This window comes from Uloborus diversus, chromosome 6 (assembly GCF_026930045.1).
Source record: "Uloborus diversus isolate 005 chromosome 6, Udiv.v.3.1, whole genome shotgun sequence".
Lineage (NCBI taxonomy): Eukaryota > Metazoa > Arthropoda > Arachnida > Araneae > Uloboridae > Uloborus > Uloborus diversus.
In genome coordinates, this window is record NC_072736.1 from 131534395 (window position 1) to 131554476 (window position 20082).

The window sequence follows — 20082 nt, forward strand, 5'->3', positions numbered from 1 at the left end:
ATTTATTTATTTAACTCAACGTCTCAGCTCTATCAACCTGGCATTTCCACTTACATCTCCTGTAAGCAGTACCGCCATATTTCACGTTGCCGCAATCAATTTCAAGCTGGGCTTGATCCACTTTTAATCTGAACCTGCAGATTTTTATTCATTTTTAAAGGCGAAAAAAAAAGAGAAAAAGGACTCGGGAGCAAGGTGTTCGTGAGTTGACGGCAGAGGTTTGACGTTGAAAAACGAGGCTATCTATAAAGCCTCAACACGGGGAAAAGTTGCACCGGTGCTAGTATTTTAACGGTATTTTTTGGAAGCGTTTCTCGTGTTTCTGTGGGAAAAATTCAGCTTATATCAGAAGACGGAGAGTTTTAAATGGTCGAATTTGCAGCGAAATGAAATATTTATTTCGTTCTTTCTCGTCATTCAGTGAAGCTATGATGCAAACTACAGTACCGGCGACATTCGGTCCGGTATATAGCTTCGCTTTGAAGATAAGTTGAGCTTTGACCTTGGTAAAGTTTCCTTATTTTTAAGGAGTTCAGTGAAAAAGGGGCGTGTTGTTGTCACGGATACAAGTTAAAATATTTTTGCAAAACTATAACAAAAGTAACCGAACTCAACTAAGCTCAATTAACCATCGTACAACTTACACCTAAGGTTAATTCCATGAATATGTGGACATAGTTGCTAATTTTTAAATTTCATCAAAACTTTTGGTTTTGGATCATAATGTGTAGGAAATAAAACAAATTTTTTTTTTGAAATTAATAAAATTCACTGCTATTATTATATCTTAATATTTTTTTTGAAGTATTTTTGAGTTCTGTGACCGAAACTACAAGCTTTATTTTCACAACTTTGATTTTCCTTTAAATTAAAAATTTGAAATGGATTCCTTTCAAAAGTTTTATTAGTCAAGAAAAATGATTCATGAGCACTTGAAAAACATCAAAGTTATTGATAAAAAATTTTTTTGAATTTTTTAAAGGTTTTAGAATAATCTCTCTGAGACCTGTAATGTCTGTCACAAAAAACATAATTTTTTCAAGTTTTAACAATTATATGTTTATATCTTATACTTTTATTTATATTTCCTCTTATTCTGTGTTATAAGAAACATGTCCATGTAGTTAATTTTTAAAAACCTAAAAGATTGAATTATATGGAGGGTTTTTAACTTTGTAATGTCTGTCACATATGTAATGTCTGTCACATGTGTAATGTCTGTCACAATAGTTTATTTAAATATGCAATCATCAAATTGTAACAATTTCTAAGTTGATTTTGGCAACAACAGAACAGTTTTAGTAAACAGCTCAACACAACCCATTAGGCCTCATACTGTGAGTGTTTCAAGTTTTATAAGCATTATTTTCTGCTTAGAACTGGAAGGTGATCTAGAGTAAAATCAATTTAGCTACTGGTGAATTATTGAAAACTGTTAAAAGTAAGTACTCTTACTTATTTGCATAAAGATTGTTCAGAACAAATATTTTAATAATTTAAATTTGTTCTTACATGATGAGAACAATCATGTTCTGAATACTATAAAAACACATTATTTTAATATTTAATACTTATTTGTGTGTATGGAGTTTCAAAGGAAAATATCAGTCATATTTGATTTTTTTTTAGTTTATAATGGCTAAAACAGCAGCAGAGAGGCAGAGAGAAAGACGAGCAAGGCTAAAAGAGAGTGGTCAGTATGATAAATATAAGAAAAAAGGAGCTGAAAACAAAAAAGCTGAGCGTAAAAAAAAGTTAAAGAAAGAGAGTGTAAAAGAAAAAGAAATTCGTTTGGAAAAAAATAGAATAAATGTAGCCAATTTTAGAATGAAACAGAAACAAAAAAAACTTCAGGTTGTCAGTAGTTCTTCTAAGGCATTTGGCAATAACCAAGCTTTAGGTAAAGCTTTATCACGTGCTAAAAAATCCCTTCCCAACAGCCCAAGAAAAAGAATAGCAGTTGTTCAGAAGCTAGCTGGACAATACTCCCCCAAAGTACCTCCTGTTATTCCAATCTCAAAAAATGGAATCAGTGATTGTGTAAAACAAGCTGTTATAAATTTCTATTCAAATGATGCGATTTCAAGTCAAGCTCCTGGGTTAAGAGATTTTATAATCATACGAGATGAAGCTGGAAAAACAAAAATTCAGAAAAGATATCTCCAATTAACTCTTGGGGAAATTTACATGCTTTTCGTGGAAGAAAATCCTACTGTGAAAATTGGATTTTCTACATTTGCTAGTTTAAGACCTAGACATATTTTTTTACGTCAAGAAACTCCAAATAATATGTGTTTGTGCATTTATCACGAGAATACTAGATTGCTTCTAGAATCTGCGACATGTTTCTCAAAAAGTACATCAGAGTTTGTGAAAACAGTTGTTTGCAACGATGAAAATGAAAACTGCATGTTACAAACTTGTGAAACTTGTGGAGAATTGAAGCTTTTCAAAAGATTAGTGGAAAATCTGAATTCAAATGAGTTGGAGACGGAATTAAGCTTTCGACAATGGATAAAATGCGAAGATGGAAATCTAGTAAGAAACAAGAGTAATGGAATATTAAATGATGTGGTGGAATTGCTGGAGAAAAAACTGCCTTATTTCTTATGGCATGTTTATGTAAAGCGCAAACAATCAAAATATTTGGAAAACCTTAAATCGAATATACCTTATGGCACACTTTTATTTCATATTGATTTTAGTGAAAACTATGCCCATGTCTATCAAGATGAAGTTCAGTCAGCTCATTGGCAAAGCACATCAACCACAATTTACACAACTATGTTATATTATCGAGAAACACCGGAGAGTGCTAATGTAAGTTCTGAACCCTATGTTGTTGTGTCCGACTATCTTAATCATGACAAATATGCTGTCATAACGTTTAATGACGTAATATTGGAACGGTTTTCTCAAAAACATCCCCAGTTCAAAATGAAGCATGTTGAATTTATATCTGATGGTACATCACAACATTTTAAACAAAAGTACACCATTTACGCTATGACTCAGAGTAAACTCTCAACCGCATGGCATTTTTCAGCCACCTCCCATGGTAAAGGTTGCATCGATGGCATTGGTGGAACCATAAAACGACGTGTAAGAGAGGCTAGTAGAGCTAGGAAGATCGACCCAAGAACTGCTTTTGAATTTGCTGAAGCAGCAAAAAGGGTTTGTCCTGGAATAAATGTTTTGTTCAGATCAGAAAAGAACATCCAAGCAATGAAAGCAGATTGGGATAATTTGTGGAGAATAGATGATGAAGAAATCAAGGGAATTCCAAATACCAGGAAAGCACACTGTTTCCGTTCTTGCTCTGAAGGGAAAATATTTTATAGTTCAATATCAGACAACAAAAAGGGAATAATTTTTAATTTTAAAACTGGAGAATGCGTGGAAAGCTCTTTACCATTACCTGCAGGTAGTGAAGAATTTCAATGCGGTCAGTGGGTCACTGCAACTTATGACAATGAAAAGTTTAATGGCATGATAATTAAAACAGAGGGAGAACAGTACCAAATAAAGTGTCTCGTGCCAGCCAAAATAAAAGGATTATTTAAATTTGAGTCAGAAGACCATGCTGTTTGGTATAATAAAACACAAATAGTAGCGACCACAGTTGCTCCAACTTTGGTCAACTCTCGTGGGTTTTACAAACTTTAATAATGTAGTTTAACAATTTTTTATCTTCCAAATCATTTAAGTATGCAATTTGTAACATTTAATGTCATAAGAAATAAATATTTTTCATTTACTGATAGAAATTTAAATAAAAATTTTGCACGTGTAATGTCTGTCACAAAATCTTGTAATGTCTGTCACACAGTTGAAATTTTTTTAAAAAGAACTCTTTTTTGAAATTTTTACTTTTTTCACTTAAATATTGTAGAAAACATTCTTTGTTTACTAACAACTTTTTTTTGAACCCATAACATAAATCAATTCAGAGCAATTGGTTAACAACGAGGCATTGGCTCATTTCCATGTCCATTTTTTGTAATGTCTGTCACAGTGTTTTATTACTTTATAACTCAAATATTTAATTCAACAAAATATTTTTTTTTATTTGTATGTAATAAGGGCATAAAAATGTCTCAGTACACCAAAATTTATTAACATATTTTAATATTTGATACCTGAAACTAAGAAAAATAGTTGTCTGATGTAATGTCTGTCACATATGGAATTAACCCTAAAAGAGGTAAACATTGTCTAGGTCATGGTGCAACTTATCAGAGCCACACTATAACGAACAAAGTGACCAGAGTCACAGACTGTGTATTAGGCTGCAACATTTCTTGACAATGGATTACTAAACTGAAACAGATAGAAGGAAGTAGTTTTCAGCGCAATGTCTAGCGCGCAAATTAGGTACTTTTCTTTAGAAATCGGATTCATTAAAAACCCGCGCATTTGATGGCCTTTTTTTTTTTGTCATAATTTTTGTAGATTGTTTAACATCTTCAGTTTTATGAGAGACACAGCGCAGGGTAGTACATCCATTTGAATCGAGCATGCCAGCCAATAAGACCTCGTAAGCAGTTGGCGTTCTCCCTTAATTCACCAAATAATCACGTCTAGTAAGTGTGACATCTGTTAGAATCTGTTAGCTCGGCTTTCCTTCCGCGCGTCATTGTTCAGAAACATTGCAAACAAGTATAACTTTTTACATCCTGGTTGTTCGTGTCGAATTGAGCTGGTTAATTTTTCCTCGCCTTGGGACGTCCCTTGGGGCTGGCATCTATTCTTTCATGTGGCTGTACTATCAGCGGATCGCCACTAACATTTGGGATTTTTGACGCATAAAATCTTAACAGAGAGAGGAAACTGGGCTCTTACGATGCAAAATTGTTCTAGGAATTTTGATTTAGCCGAGAAAATCCAAGACAAAAATAAACGCAAGGATGCACAACCTAGTCAGCCTATTTATGTACTTAGAGCCGACATTGAATAGAGATATCACAGAATTTTTTTCTATGTCGCCAACATTTAGTAGGTTTGTATTTGATTCTCACCTGAAAATACACCGCGTCCTTGAATTTCAATGAAATTAAATGCACTTCAATGTTTTTTAATGAGAAATGTTTTAAACACATAAACTTAGATTGGGAATCAAAAGCTCATTACATAAAATGTCGAAAAATTACACTAAAACTATAACAGTATTTTATTTTTTATAGGATGTCTGGGCCTGCGCATGCTCAGTCTGGACGTACCAACAGCCGTGATGCGCGGGGATTCCATATGGCTAAATTGCTCGTTGGACTTGGAGTCGGACGAACTCTACTCGGTGAAGTGGTACAAAAACGATGTGGAGTTCTACCGGTACTTGCCACGTGACAATCCAGCAGGACAGAAATACGATCTCCCTGGTGTCTATCTGGACGTAAGTCATATGCAACCTGTATTTCCAATATTTTGTTTTAATACAATTTTTACCACACAGTCTAATTTTCGGAAGATAAAGATTGGACTAAAACGTTAGTCGGCTTGGTGGATACTACTTCTTCATGTGTTCAATGCTTTAGTTTAAAAAATACATGCCTTTGATTCTGATTTTGCAAAGCAAAATTTAGTGATAGCTGTTATATGTATGAGCCAAAAATTTATAAAAAAGATATATAACAAAGTTTCGTGAGGGCCATAACATACTAGTTTCAAGTGGCACTGTCATCAATAAAAAGCCGTCACCGCTTGAGAATTTTTAAATACTATTTATCACCAGATAGAGGCACCTGGGCTCTTATCATGCTAAATTGCTCCTGGGGTATGATTTAGACGAACGTATTCAATCCGACCTGTTGTTAGCAAATATTGCTGTTAATGCAGACATTTCAGTGCATGTGAGGGTCCATCCAAAAGTAAGGCTCCCATCAATTTTACAAATATGCAGCACTGTCTATTCTAATTGAAGTTTGCATCGTTGGAAAGAAAAAACGTTTCTCTATTTTTATACGTAATCGCCATCTTTTTCTGTGCATTATTGTCGACGGTGCCCTAACTTCTGTATCGAGTGTCACAGAAGTCCACCGCCAACCCGTTGAACCCCCCCCCCTTTTTTTTCGACTTCGTTGTCACTCCGGAAACGTTGGCATCAGAGTGTTCCTTAAACAAATGGTAATCACTAGACTCGAGCTCCGGACTGCAATCAAGAACGGAGTGGTTTGTTAACTGCCATGTCCCACTCTGGCCGTGGAGTTCTGTGACACTCGATACAGAAGTTAGGACACCATGGACAATAATGCACCGAAAAAGATGGCGATTATGTATAAAATTAGAGAAAGATTTTTTTCTTTCCAGCGATGTAAATTTCAATGTTTGTAAAATTGATAGGAACCTTACTTTTGGATCACCCCTCGTACATTGTGTGTGTGAAATTTAAGCGTTAACACTTTTGAACTAACACTTTATGAAAAGTCTTTAGAATATCCTAAAATTTTCGTTAATTCATTTGCAGTAGCTAATGTTATTCAATAAAAAAAAAGATATCTAAGAAAACCTCCATTCTAAACGCTTTACTGTGCATAAATCGACTAGAGAAACCTCTAAATTAAAAAATATGTAAATGTCTGCATAAGTGAGCAAGATCGATAGACATGAAAATGCTTAGAAAAAGCAAACATTATCTGAAAAATATACCATTGCTTTTCGAATGTAGCGTAACTACCCGCCAAAGGATGGTGACGATAAGCGACCAATAATGTCCTGGGCATTCAAATAGAAATGTCCTGAAGTAGTTTTCCCCAAGTAGAGATGCTTACTGAATGCAGAGGACGAAAAACCTTTCCCCGATAACCGTCCACATTGAACAAGATGGTCTCTGCAGAAAGTGTGGTCGCATTTAATCTGTTTATCGATAGGCGACTTTATTAGAGACTGCAAATATCGATGGAGAGCAGGGATAGTGGACCGCGTGTGGTTGAAGTTTAATTATCGTCTGCGGACGATCATTTTTCATCAGCCACACCCTGCTTTCTTTCTTTTCGAAAAATACTTTCGGAGGGATACTAGTTGAGCAGGAAGAAGGCAGTTTGCTGAAAAGTTTTGAATGTGTTTATTGTGCATAAAGGTGTTTTTTAATTCTTGGCTGCGATATTTTTTCCTGAAATGTTGGGAATGAAATTTTTTTGTCAATAAATAATCTGGATTTGACCTACAGTTGCAATGTCAAATAGATTATTTAAAAAAAAACGTGGTTGTTTCTTACTTTTCTCTTCTGAGGAAATTCAATAAATAAATGTGGTGATGTGGGAGTTTTCAAAGACTTTCTATAAACATTGGGAACTGTTTTTAGTATCTTTACGCGCGGAGTGAGATTGTGTGCGACGCGGCCAGAGTTGACGGGTAGAAGGAGAAGAAATGTGATGAGTGGTGGAAGAAGTACGTGTTGATTTTTTTTTTTTTTAATTTATGTTCTATGTTCCTGTATTCGTATTTCGCGCTGTCAATTATTAAATATTTATCAGTGTACGATGTCGTTATATTGTTGTGGGATGAATACCCCTAGACACACCAAGATCATTACATAAATGTTATTTTGAAGTCAAATTCTTCACTTTTTTGTAAAAGAAGACTTTTCACTACATAATTAAGTAAAAATTATTTTAAAAAAACTTCTCCACTAACATAGGGCGAGAAAAGCAACTCACATTCCACCATACTAATTTTACTGTTATATCTCATTTCTTTTGCCGTTGTCATTAGAAAAAAACACTAAATAGAACAAACAATCAATAAATAGAATGCTACAAAGAATTATGTACATTGCAGACGATAATAAAAGCAAAATTAAATATAAAACACAAAAAGCAGTATCCACAGGTCCATAATTGATATTTCAGCTATATTTAGTATTATTAATCAACTAATTAGTTTTAAAATTTGATTATCATACTCATTTTGTCTATCAATTAGAAGATCATACAAAGCAGAACAGTTGTTGAAAATATCGAACAGTAAGTGAGCCAGCCAGTTTAATTAAAAAAAAAAAATTAAACTGGCATCCCTGGAAACTAACGGATTCTCCCGCTTCCGCCTGAAAACCGAATGTACGTCATTCCCTTTTATCGGTGGTCAGACAGTAGTTGATTTGATCTAAAGTTATCAACAAAGCCAACTACGTTTCGTACTTACACTGTAAAAAAGAATTCCGAAACGTTCCTGGCAAATAATGGGCATCTAATATGTACCCAATTTCTGCCAATAACATAATACAAAAACGAGCTGATGTGTGCATCACATGACTTCCTTTTACTCCAATTTAATGTCATTTCCCCATTACTGGCAATTTTAATGTGACCCAATAGTTTACTCTCTGAAGATCACCAACAGTGGCCAAATTAAAATCAGATTTTTAAAAAAAAAACATCGCCAAATTTGTCGCCAAGTTGGCGACCAAACTTGGCAACCAAAAGACTGGCGATATATCGCCAAGTGTCTGCCAAATTATAACACCACTTGAGCTTCCATTGAAATTAGCAATGATTCCCCCCCCCCCAAAAAAAGGGGCAAAAGACCCCTTTAGAAACACCCGAATGCAATGAATGGGAAAGTGCGCAACTAGACCCAACTAGGAGTCTACGTACCAAATTTCAACTTTCTACGACATACCGTTCCTGAGTTATGCGACACACATACGCACGTACGCACATACACACATTCATACATACAGACGTCACTAGAAAACTCGTTGTAATTAACTCAGGAATCGTCAAAATGGATGTTTCGCGTGTCTATACGTTCTTGGGCACTTATCCACGTGTAGTCGAGTCGAAAAAAATTTCAACATTCATTCGGGGGTGAGTAAAATGGAAATTAAGGTCGATTTTTGATTGAAACTTTTTCCGCGAAAACAATACTTCCTTTTTGTAAAAGGAAGTGAAACAGGAACGTTTTCCGCTAAAAGTCGAAAGCCTTTCCTAAAATTATCCTAGAATCTTTCTGAAAAATTAAGAAATCGTCCCGGTTAAAGCTAGACATGTCTCTGGAACAAATTAGGAACCTTCTGAAGAAACTTAGGTAGCTATGAAATAATGGTTTGGCACCTTTTTTCCTAATTTGCCAGGAAAGCATCTAAAGCATTACTGCAATTACGGTCAAAGCTAAAACAGAATTGCAACTAAGTATCAAGCATCTTGCTTACCTGCCATTCTTGCAAAGGTACGGAATCCACAAACTTACATTTCACTCCTATTGAGAAGTTCAGTCCAAGTGGGACGGGCCGTAATCAAACTGTGGACGATACACTTAATAAATAATTTCAGTTGATCTTTAAACTGGTAGCTAAAAATATTTTTCCCGACAGTGAGAAGTTTGCATTTTTGACAAAGCTTTTTGACAAAAATACTTGATTTTCACAGGAAATTGATGAAAACCTGTGAAATCCCGAAACGTTACCCGAAACTAATCTGTGACGTTTCCGAATTTTCTTACAGAGTATATACATCAAAATTTTGAAATCTGCCAAGTTATACTTTTGGGAAAAAGAATGCGTAAGTTTAAAAGCATTGGCACAGATTAGGTAAATTTGTTAAACTTTAAATTAGCAATTACTGCTTAAAATCAGATAATTTTACAAGCGATTGGTGAATACTCTGTACCAACTCAAAAGACGTAAATAACCAGGAATGTTATTTCTGACGTTCAACCGAACTTAATTCTTCTGTGAAAACATTTTATCAATCCATGAAATTATTTAAGAATCTTTAAACATAAATTAAAACCTTTCTTGAAAAATCAAAGAAATGTTGTGTGATGTCAGAACGTAGAAATAATTCATCCCTTTCAAAAGCGCTTCCACATTCATCGAAAAGTTATGAAATTTGTATTAACAAAGCGCCAATACAAAAGAGAAAAAAAAAAGCATTTTCCGACAAACACTAACTTTGTCGGCACTCAAATATTAATATCTCCTAGCTACAAGACCAAAACAATTATCATCGAAGCGTGAACTTTTGTTTCATAATCCCCAAACATAATTAAACTTGATGCTGGTTATGTCGCATTCAGAGACACGAAATAACGTGAAAGGACCGGAAAGTTCTTAAGATACATTGCATAAAACATTATTTGCTGTTTTCCATTGATGCATGTTGTTTCTCTCTCAAGTTCTTGAATTTAATTTTATAAATGAAATGGGACTTGCATTTCAAATCATTCTATATTAATTATTATAAAATGTAGTTATATTATTAGTACGCGTGCAAATAATAATAATAATAATGACTTCAATCGTGGAAAGGGTCGAAAATCTCTGTTATTTGAAACGTTTCAAAAGCCCAAAACTGCAATTCTATGCTTCCTCATTTTCAGTCTTGAAATTTATTTGTTAATTTTATAGACGATTTACTTTATAATTATAAAGTATAGAAAATAGTATAAATAGTAGAAAATGGATACTATTATTATCTATTTTCGTTTCTGACAATAACTAAACTAAGGTCCCTATATACGTAATTATATAGTGGCTCTAAACTAAACAGCATGTGCACCACCTCTAACTATTATGACAAGAGCAAGTATAAATAAAACTTATAATAAAAAGTGACGCATGTAAATTTGTGTGTTTTTGTGCATGTTCCTTATACTAAGGCCTCTATATATAAATTTATCTAGCCGCTCTATCTTATACGAATCCACATCTTATGTCAGATCTTCGCCAAGTTTAGTGCGGAGGCACTTTGATAACAACAAATTTATAAGAGAAGGTTTTCAAAATTTACAAATACCCTAAAAGTTTCAACTTTAGTACCCAAAAATGAAATACAAATTCTTATTCTATTCAAAGGAATAACCGTAATTGTCTCGTATCGCGTACTATTGGAAAACCCACAAAAAACTAGCCCAGATGATGTTTGCTCCTAATGTCGAAAATCGAAGTGCTTAATTTAATGAAAATAGGAGCTATAAGTGCTTTTTTCTGTTAGCTAAAATTTATTTTTACCAAAGGCACGGCTCTATGTATTTTTTAACCGACTTCAAAAAGGAGGCGGTTATCAGTTCATACCGTATGTATGTTTTTTTTTTGTTTGTCCACTCATAGCGTCTCACCTAGTGAACCGATTTTGATGATTCTTTTTTTAATGGATAGGGGATGGCTCAACTTAGGTCCCATTACTTTGTTTGACCATATTTGTTCTTTGGAAAAAAAGTTATGGGCAAAAAACAGTAAATTTTATGCAATTTCCCTATTAAATGATATTGTAGCGAAGTTCGCACTTTTCATCCGTGGATAACGGTGGCTCAGTTGTAGAATTCTCGCCTCCCACACGAGCGACCCGGGTTCAAATCCCGACTAGGACAAAGTGAATTTTACTAAAATTTCGTTTCTACTGTTTTCCGTATTTTCTCGAATGTTCTATTAATTTCTGTATCTTTTCAAGTCTAGAAAGTTCCAGCACTTTTTCACGTCGTATATAAGGAGATGTAACGTTCATTCGTGGTTCTGAATAAAGATCTCGAGTTGAGACTAACGAGTATTCGCTTCATTTGGCTTTCACATTGTCTTCCCTATCTTCATCTACGCGACAATATGAAACTCATTGTTATAAAAGTTTGGTGCCATATAACTGTAACATTAATAGTAATTGTAATGATAATTTTGAATAAAGGCTTTTCTAAAAGCAATACAGTGATATAGAGCCGCACTTCTTACTAGGTAACTTCTTACCTTTACTGAAATATCTACATTTACACTAAAAAGAATGAAAAAAAAAATTTGAAAAAAAAAATAGAACCGACTTCAAAATTGCTCTAAAAAGTGAAAAATAATTTTATTCTTTAAACACCATCGATAATACTTTTAAACATAATTTTTGAAGTTGGCGCAAAAACAAAAAGTAAAATCCATTGTAACCATGCTTCGTTCATACTTTTATCAAAAAATCATCCAAACTTAGGAACGAAACATTTATATCGTTACTCAAATATGCTGTCATCAATGCATAATGCATGTGGTAGTGAAGAAACTGGACGTGGTTAAATTTATACTTGTAGTTGAGTTATGACTGTGAATGATTTTATCGATCGTTTTTGCGCCAACTTCAAAAATTATGTTTAAAAGTATTATCGATGGTGTTTAAAGAATAAAATTATTTTTCACTTTTTAGAGCAATTTTGAAGTCGGTTCTATTTTTTTTTTTTTTTTTTTTTTTTTTTTTTCAAAATTTTTTTATTTCATCGTCTGCGTGAGTTTTAACTAGCGTGGAAACGAAAACCGATGAGGTATTTTCCTAACATGTACCGTCTGCTGCTTTTTTAATCAATTTTAATAGGTATGCACTTCTGTAAATAATGAAAAAAAAGTTAAACGTTTAAGCTCTAAATTAAATCACTCCTTTCTGCAAGGACAAGTTTCCGTATAGTATTGACTTTTATGCCACGGGGTTAATTTCTGTAAAAAAAATTGTATTTAATGAAATTGCATCTTAATCTGTAAGATAGAACTCTTCGAATTATTGTTTCTAACTAAACGAAATTTAAAAGCTCAGCTCAAACCGCCTCATGACATGAAGAATTCGTGAAAATACGAAAAATGAGTTAATAGTAACTTTATGAAGTTAGATAACTGCTATGAAGTTAGGCGGTTCATTGCGGATGATGATGCGGGAATAAATTCTAAAAGTATTTCGAAAGTGGCATTTAAATCAAACACGAAATAGCGAAAATTGAATGTAGGGTTGATGACTAGTTTTAGTCATTTCTTGAAAATAATTGAAATGAGATAACCTTACACATAACTAGTGTTTAGTTCATAAGCGAAAATGACCATAACTGGTCAAACCAATCTATTCCAATTTATTTCAAACACATATACACAAATCGTAGTAGAAAATTAATGAAATTGTCACAGCCATAAAAGTGCAGTTTTCAAGTTCTAACATAGTTAAAATTAGTTTTTTTTTTACATAAACTAGAGCTGCAACATCACATTGCAACAACAGTTCAAAATTGAAAAAAAATCCTTAATCATTCTAGTCATTAATCCTACGTGAGTTAAACGGACTGTAGCACTTCGATTTCACATTCCTATCGGCCCACTTTTTAAGAGAATTTTTAAAGGAAACTCTTTACTGAAATATCACTTTCAGATTACTGCAATATTTCCATACAGTCTCTAATAAAAGCTTCCAGTTAAGGTCCAGAACGTCCTTTTTTAAAATTGTCCGTTCTAAAAACGGTGCGGGGATTGATAAAAACGGGGGGGGGGTGATATGGAAATTAAATTGTCCGCTAAATACCTCTACTGAAGTTCAAAGGCTTGACTCAGCAATTTTTATAATATTCAAAAAATTACTTTGAAACGTGGGTTTTCTCCAAGCCGGTCTTTCTGTAAATGTGGTTTTTCCGAGAAGGTATTTCAAATGCAGGAAAGCTATGACAGCATTTACCGAATTCGGCTTGTCTACCAAAACGTTAGTAAAAAATGTTAGAAAATAAGCATTCATTATCATAACTTTATTTACATTTTATTGTATTTTACTGTCTTTGTCCCCCCTCCTTCCCCCTCATTTTGGTATTCTTAGCGTTTTGGAAATAATTTGCGTATTAGAAAAAAAATGTTCTTAATTTACAAAAAATAAAAAAGACATTTACTTGATGCTAAATTCATGTTATTCTTTAAAGCAATTAACAAGCTTTGATCTTTATGCAAAAAAATAATATATTTTTATAAAAATTTTATTTATCGAATTACATTAATGCTTCAGGTTTAAGAACTAAAAGACGGAGCTGAAAATACGATTAAATGAAGAAACATTTTGTTATGACTTTTTCTTTTTTCCTATTTCAATTAGAGCTACCGAATTTCTGTTAAAATAACTGAGAAACCCATGAACTAAGTTCTACCTTCATTCTGAGCTTTTTTTTCTTTCACTTCATTTTTCAAAAAAAGAGATATAAAAAAGTACTGTAAAAGTACTTGGGGGAAAAAATTGGCCTAAATTTTCATTTTACTCATTCCCGAATGAATGTTGAGATGTTTTCTGGGCCGCACGTTCATATGTTCCTAAATAAGCATAGACAATCGAAATATTTATTTTGATTATCAACTTGTTAATCATCACGAGTTTTCTCGTAATGTTTGTATGTACATATGTTTGTATGTTACATGTTTGTACATACATGTTTGTATGTTAAATGAGCTGTTTGTTTTCTCACTGCCCCCCTCTGTTAAATCTTGATTTTACGATAGATACTGCTCATAAAAAATTAAAAGTAAACTTATTTAGAATTCCCAAAAATCACATTTTACTCTTCGTGAAGAGAATATAAAACGATAGCTATCGTGAACGTATTTAGAACTGTTCATCGTATGAAAAATATTTCAAATCAAAGGCTCAAAGTTCGTAAATATTTAATATTGATTCCCTTACGAATTTGTGAAAATGCTTCATTTTCTGAAAGTGTTTCTGGCTGTAATTCAGCTATTTCGGTCGATGATTTTAAGATTTTTTTTTACAAGCTTTCGTTATTAGCAAAATAAGAACTTATTTTGAAATCTGGTGAGAGCTTTTGTTCGAATTATCTAAAGTTTTATTTCTTCTAATATTTTGAAGTTAAAACTCGAAACTCCTAAATATCTGCATAGTAAAAAAGATGCGCTCAGTTTATAAGTGGTTTATCCTGAGACAAAAAATATCAGTTTTGAAAAAGCAGAAATTAGTGCAACAATTAGTTTATTTAACATATTTATGAGTTCTTTACCACAACGAGCGTAGACCAAAAAATATTTTCTTCTTTTTTTAAACATGAAGAAAATATTTGTTGGCAACATAATATTAGTTGCTGAAATTAGCATTTTACAAAATGCTAAATTCAAAACTTGCAAAGACTCGAAATTTTCTTCGATGATATGTTTCTTTAATGCATAGAAGAAACAATGTCTACTTACTTTTTTTTTTTACTTCACTTGTGTTTTATCACCTCCGTGTCGTTTCTGTGTTGTCTGATTTGTTAAAACTAGTTTTTGGTTAAGGCTTTTGAAATTTGGCTAATATTTTTAACCGTTGGTTAACTTACTGGCTAACAATTCGAAATCCCTAGCGCTGGCATTTATAAAAATCGCCAACTTTTTTCCTCCCAGAAAGACTTGTCCCATTGTGGATCAGAAATCACCCCTTTCTAAAGAAGGTTGAAATGTTCCCTGTCTCTGTCGCATTTGCAATTCATGAAGATGAAGATGAAAGACAGTGCGATGGCGTAGAGTTAAGAGCAGATTTAATTTTGCGATACAGGTGAATATTCTCAACATGTCCCAGACGGGCAAAATACAGCCAAGCCTCTCCAAATATTTATGCTGTTAGATCACAGGACGTGATTCGATACGAATTTCGAGTCAATTTTGTTCTTTGTAGCTTATTTGTTGCCGAAAAGCGACCCTTAGCGTCGTTCGTTGACGATGAAATTCTTTGATGATTATTTTGAATAATTATTTTAGATTGCGGTAACTCGATTTTGATGACTGTTCAGGTAGGGAAGGGATATATTGGATCTTTTATCTCTTAAGATTTATTTATTTTGCATGATTTATTCTGTTTTCTTTTATATTTTCGTTTTAAAAAACCTAATGATGATATGTTATTGTAAAATTCAAGCATATGATTTATCGTCATAACAGTACACTGATCATCGATTAAAGTATTAACTACTAGAACGAACTATTAATTACTAGAAAGTCGCCCGTCAAGGTATGACGCATGAAAGTTTTCTACTCTTCTACATTTAATAGTATGTATATAAACGTTCTTTGAATGGCTTTTTATGCTTTTAACTAGTGGCACCCGCACGGTTTTCCCCGTGGTAGAAAATTAAAAGGTCTTTTTGTTCGCCTGTATATTTACAAATAATGTACAATGAATTTCTCGCCAATTGGCTTGCCCATGTTACGGTTCCCCGTTGTGATAACTTGGTAATTTACTCGTCCATCTTATGATAGTTCTGCTCGGGAAAATGTTCTTAAAATTGAAATAGAAAAAGAAAAAAAATCGAATTTTCGAAAAATCGTTTCGAGGTGCACACCTCCATGCTACAAACTAGTTCTGTGTCGAATTTCATGAAAATCGGCCAAACGATCTAGGCGCTAAGTGCGTCACAGAGATCCTAACAGAGAGAGATCCAAACAGAGAAACTTTCAGCTTTATTATTAGTAAAGAATACAATTTGTACATGTTTTCCTCGTAATTAGGTTGAGACCTCATTTCTTCAAGAATATTTTTTTTTCACTTGCTCATATTAATATTTTGTCCCCTAAGTGTAAGCATGTGGTACTTACTTTTAAAAGTTCTTCATTATCATTAGTATAATTGAGAAATCACGAATTGCTTATTATCCTCACTTGACCAAAGTAGATAGTGCTCAGATTTTTCAGATTACCATGATGACGAAAATAAGCTGTCTCGTTGTTTTAATATTATTTAGAGGACAAATTTTCGTCGCCGTGGTTACAAATCGCTTGAGTTCATTTAAAGCTTAGCTCAAGCAGGTTTTGGTTTCAAAAAGAGTGGGGGGAGGGGGAATATGTTCTTTGTTAAGGAAAAACATCAAAAATAACCTGTGGGTTTAGTTATCATTGGCAATGAAAAAGATAAATATTTTGTTTTTGTCTTTTCACTTCGACAACATGCTTTTAACAAACTTTTGATAGGGTTTGTTTCATCTAATTTTCGGCACGGTCCCTAAGAGTTTTGAACTCTTATATCTCCAAGAATTTTAGTCGTAAATGTTGCAACTTTTTTTGCCTTAATATTGTTTTGCAATGTAGTTAATTTCTCTAAATATTTTATAAGGACCTAGGGGCCGTATATAAAGTTATATTTCGTATTTTTTCACTTTTACTTCCATTTCAAACTTTTAATATCTTAACTCTGCATTTTATTGTGACCTTCTTGCAATTGGAAGCATGCAACTACGACTTAAGCTACTACGTTGGGAAAATAGAAGTCTTGCAGGTTAGACGGGGACACGCTGTACACGCAAGCACTACCAAACGAACTGATTCTTCCCTTAGAAGTATCTGTTGGAGTTTACTAATGCACTACATCACCAAAAGTATTGGGACACTATCAAAAAAATTCACATTTTTAGGACTTCTTGAAAAATAAGAGCCTAATAGTTCGGTAACTTTTGTCACATAAAAGGTATGCTTCAACTGTCATCTTTACTAATAATAAAGCTGAAAGTCGCTCTGTCCGGATCTCTGTTTGTCTGTCAGGATCTCTGTGACGCTCATAGCGCCTAGACCGTTCAGCCAATTTTCATGAAATTTGGCACAAAGTTAGTTTGTAGCATGGGAGTGTGCACCTCGAAGCGATTTTTCGAAAATTCGATGTGGTTCTTTTTCTATTCCAATTTTAAAAACAAAATTATCATAAGATGGACGAGTAAATTACGAAATTATCATAACGTGGAACCGTAACATGGGCACAAGCCAACTGGCGAGAAAATTCACCATACATTATTTATAAATATACAGGCGATCCAAAAGACCTTTTAATTTTCTATCACGGGTAAAGCCGTGCGGGTACCTTTAGTTTTAAAATAAAAATTAAACAACTCACGCATTTCACGGACCAGCAGCAAATTGGGAGAGCAAAAAAAGAATTTTGGTCCCCTTTCATCATAAATAGCTGGGAATAAACTATAAATTTCAGAAATTTGCTGCATTTGCCAGTAATCGTACAGTGTGATTCATGGTAAAAACAGGGTGTTTGCAAACGATCCATCACGCTTCGTCACCTATCTGAGAGTTGTTGAAATTCAACTCATTAGATAACTGATATTGTTCTAAATTTTTAAGATATTGAACTGGAATTTTATTATGAGTTGAGAGATCTATTTGGATATCAAATTATGAAGGTTATAAATTGATATCTTTCACGCAAGCGTTGTGAAAATCTACTTGCCTTAAACGATCATATTTCATATTTTTTTTTACGCTAATTTCAAATTTTAGTATTATGTTTCTCTTGTAGCTGTCAAGTATTCTGAAAGTTTGGTAAGGGGTGACGGAAAACTGCATGTTATGAGTCAAGACCCTTCAAATAAAATTCAATATTTAAAGAAATGCTTAGGTCTTCGTGATTGTAACTGATACTTTCAAGAAAATACGAAAGTAGAATCTGCACAGTTCGCAAACTTATTTCTGAAATTTACAATTTATTCCCAGCTATTTACGGTGAAAGATAATCAAAAAAATCTTTTGTTTTCTCAATTTGGTGCAGGTCTTCTGCTGGAACATACTTTTTCATAAAAATTATGTAGAGACCAATTGTTCTGTGACAAAAGTTACAGAACAATTGGTCTCTTATTTCTCGAGAAATTCGTAGAAATGAATTTTCGAAAGTGTTCCAATACTTTTGGTGATATACTGTATCTAAGATACGAAGTACTCGTACGTTCTAAAATGTCTATGTTTCAGAAAATCAATGCTTTAAAACATCGACGCTTTTTGGTCAAAGTACTAATATTATCGATTTTTTAATGGGGGTAGTTTCCAGAAATTTAAAAGTATTTTTTTCTGAAAGAGCATTTTTAAAAACGTAGGATCTGACCATTTTTTAAATAATTTGCTTAAGTTTAATATTTAAAAAAAAATACTTTAATCGGGGCGCTTTTATTGTTTATATTTCTGCCGATGACATCACAAATGATAAAATCCCATTCAGTGTTGCCACTCACAGAGCGCAATATTTAATTCGCATCATTACTCACATGTATTGGCAACGATATGGCTGATAGCAAGCGTAGAGCGCAATGTTTAATTCACTTCTTGATTATCATAACGTGGAAACGCTGTAGAAAGATGCGCCAAAATACATCATTTGTGACGTCATCAAGACCACGCCTTGTTTGAAAAATCGAACATTTTAAAAAATTAATTAAAAAATCACTGTTGGGAAAATGAAAGTGTTTTCTGGGCCCATGTTATTATTTTTGCTTATTCTATAATTTCAGTGACTAAAAGTAGTACTTTTGATTGAAGGAAACAACCCCATTTCAAACTTCGATGTTTTATCATCGACGAGGATGCTTGCTATTCTAACTACATCTCTGGTTGCAGAACCTAAACTATAAATAAATGTTTGAATTTTTATAATCATGATGAAATCCGAAAGTGTGCCTTACCAAATTAATTTCTAAGTCTTATCGTCACTTCTGAAATTCTACCTTTACAGCAGAAAAGAAAGGATTTTATTCTTGGCACGGCTTCGCAATAAATATCCGTGTTTGTAGAAAAATATTTCAAGCATGAGACACGTGTTTCTGAACAAGTTATTTTGTTTCGAACCTTTCTCGAACAGTGAAAGTTTACGATTTCTGCTTCAGCCAACAAGGTTAAGCTGAACATGTTTACTGGGTTTCAGAACTAGAAATCGAAAATAAATTCCATTTTAAGTATATTTATGGAATCATCGCAAACAAAGTTTAAGCATTCAATGGAAAGTTAAAAATTATTTTCAAATATTCTAATGAATCGATAAGTTCGAAGATACGATGAAAGTAGTTGTTTCCACGGTTCATAATTTATTTTAAACTCGTGATGCAGATATTTATATTTCTAAAGTTTATTCCCTTAATTTTTTAACTCAAATTCCATATTGGAATACTTGATGCAAAAAAAAGTAAAAAAAAAAAACGATGAAGAATAAGGAGTTAGCTATTTAACATGAAAACAAATTTACCCCTGCACATTTGAGTTTTCCGAAAGCTTTAATATCCTGATGATTTAATGCGTGACTCAAAGAGTGCTTAGAAGACAATTTTATTCACTACTCTTTTTAAAGAGGTTTTAGAAGATCACTTAATCTACTAAATCATAATATAAATTCTTAGATGACGACTTAATTTACTGCGTCATAGAAAGCGTTCTTAGAAGAAAGAGTTTAGGTGATGACTTAATTAAATCATTAAAAGAGTTCTTGAAAGATGATTTAATTTCCCGCATCGTTACAACAGTTTGTAGACGATGACTTAATTTACTACGTTACTGAAAGTTATTTAGAGTCTTCTGCTGCTGTCTAAAAGTCAACTTCCGTACTTATGTAATTGTATTTATGTAAATCAAAATGAAATTCGGAAAGC

General features: G+C 33.2%; 1 protein-coding gene across 1 annotated transcript in view; it reads left to right on the forward strand.

Annotated features, from left to right (window-relative positions):
- LOC129224984 (synaptogenesis protein syg-2-like) overlaps window positions 1-20082 on the forward strand; it is a 252472-nt gene that overhangs the window by 167808 nt on the left and 64582 nt on the right. The window contains exon 2 of the mRNA XM_054859532.1: window positions 5167-5389. Coding sequence (XP_054715507.1) covers window positions 5167-5389 — 223 coding nt within the window. The remainder of the gene's footprint in view (window positions 1-5166; window positions 5390-20082) is intronic.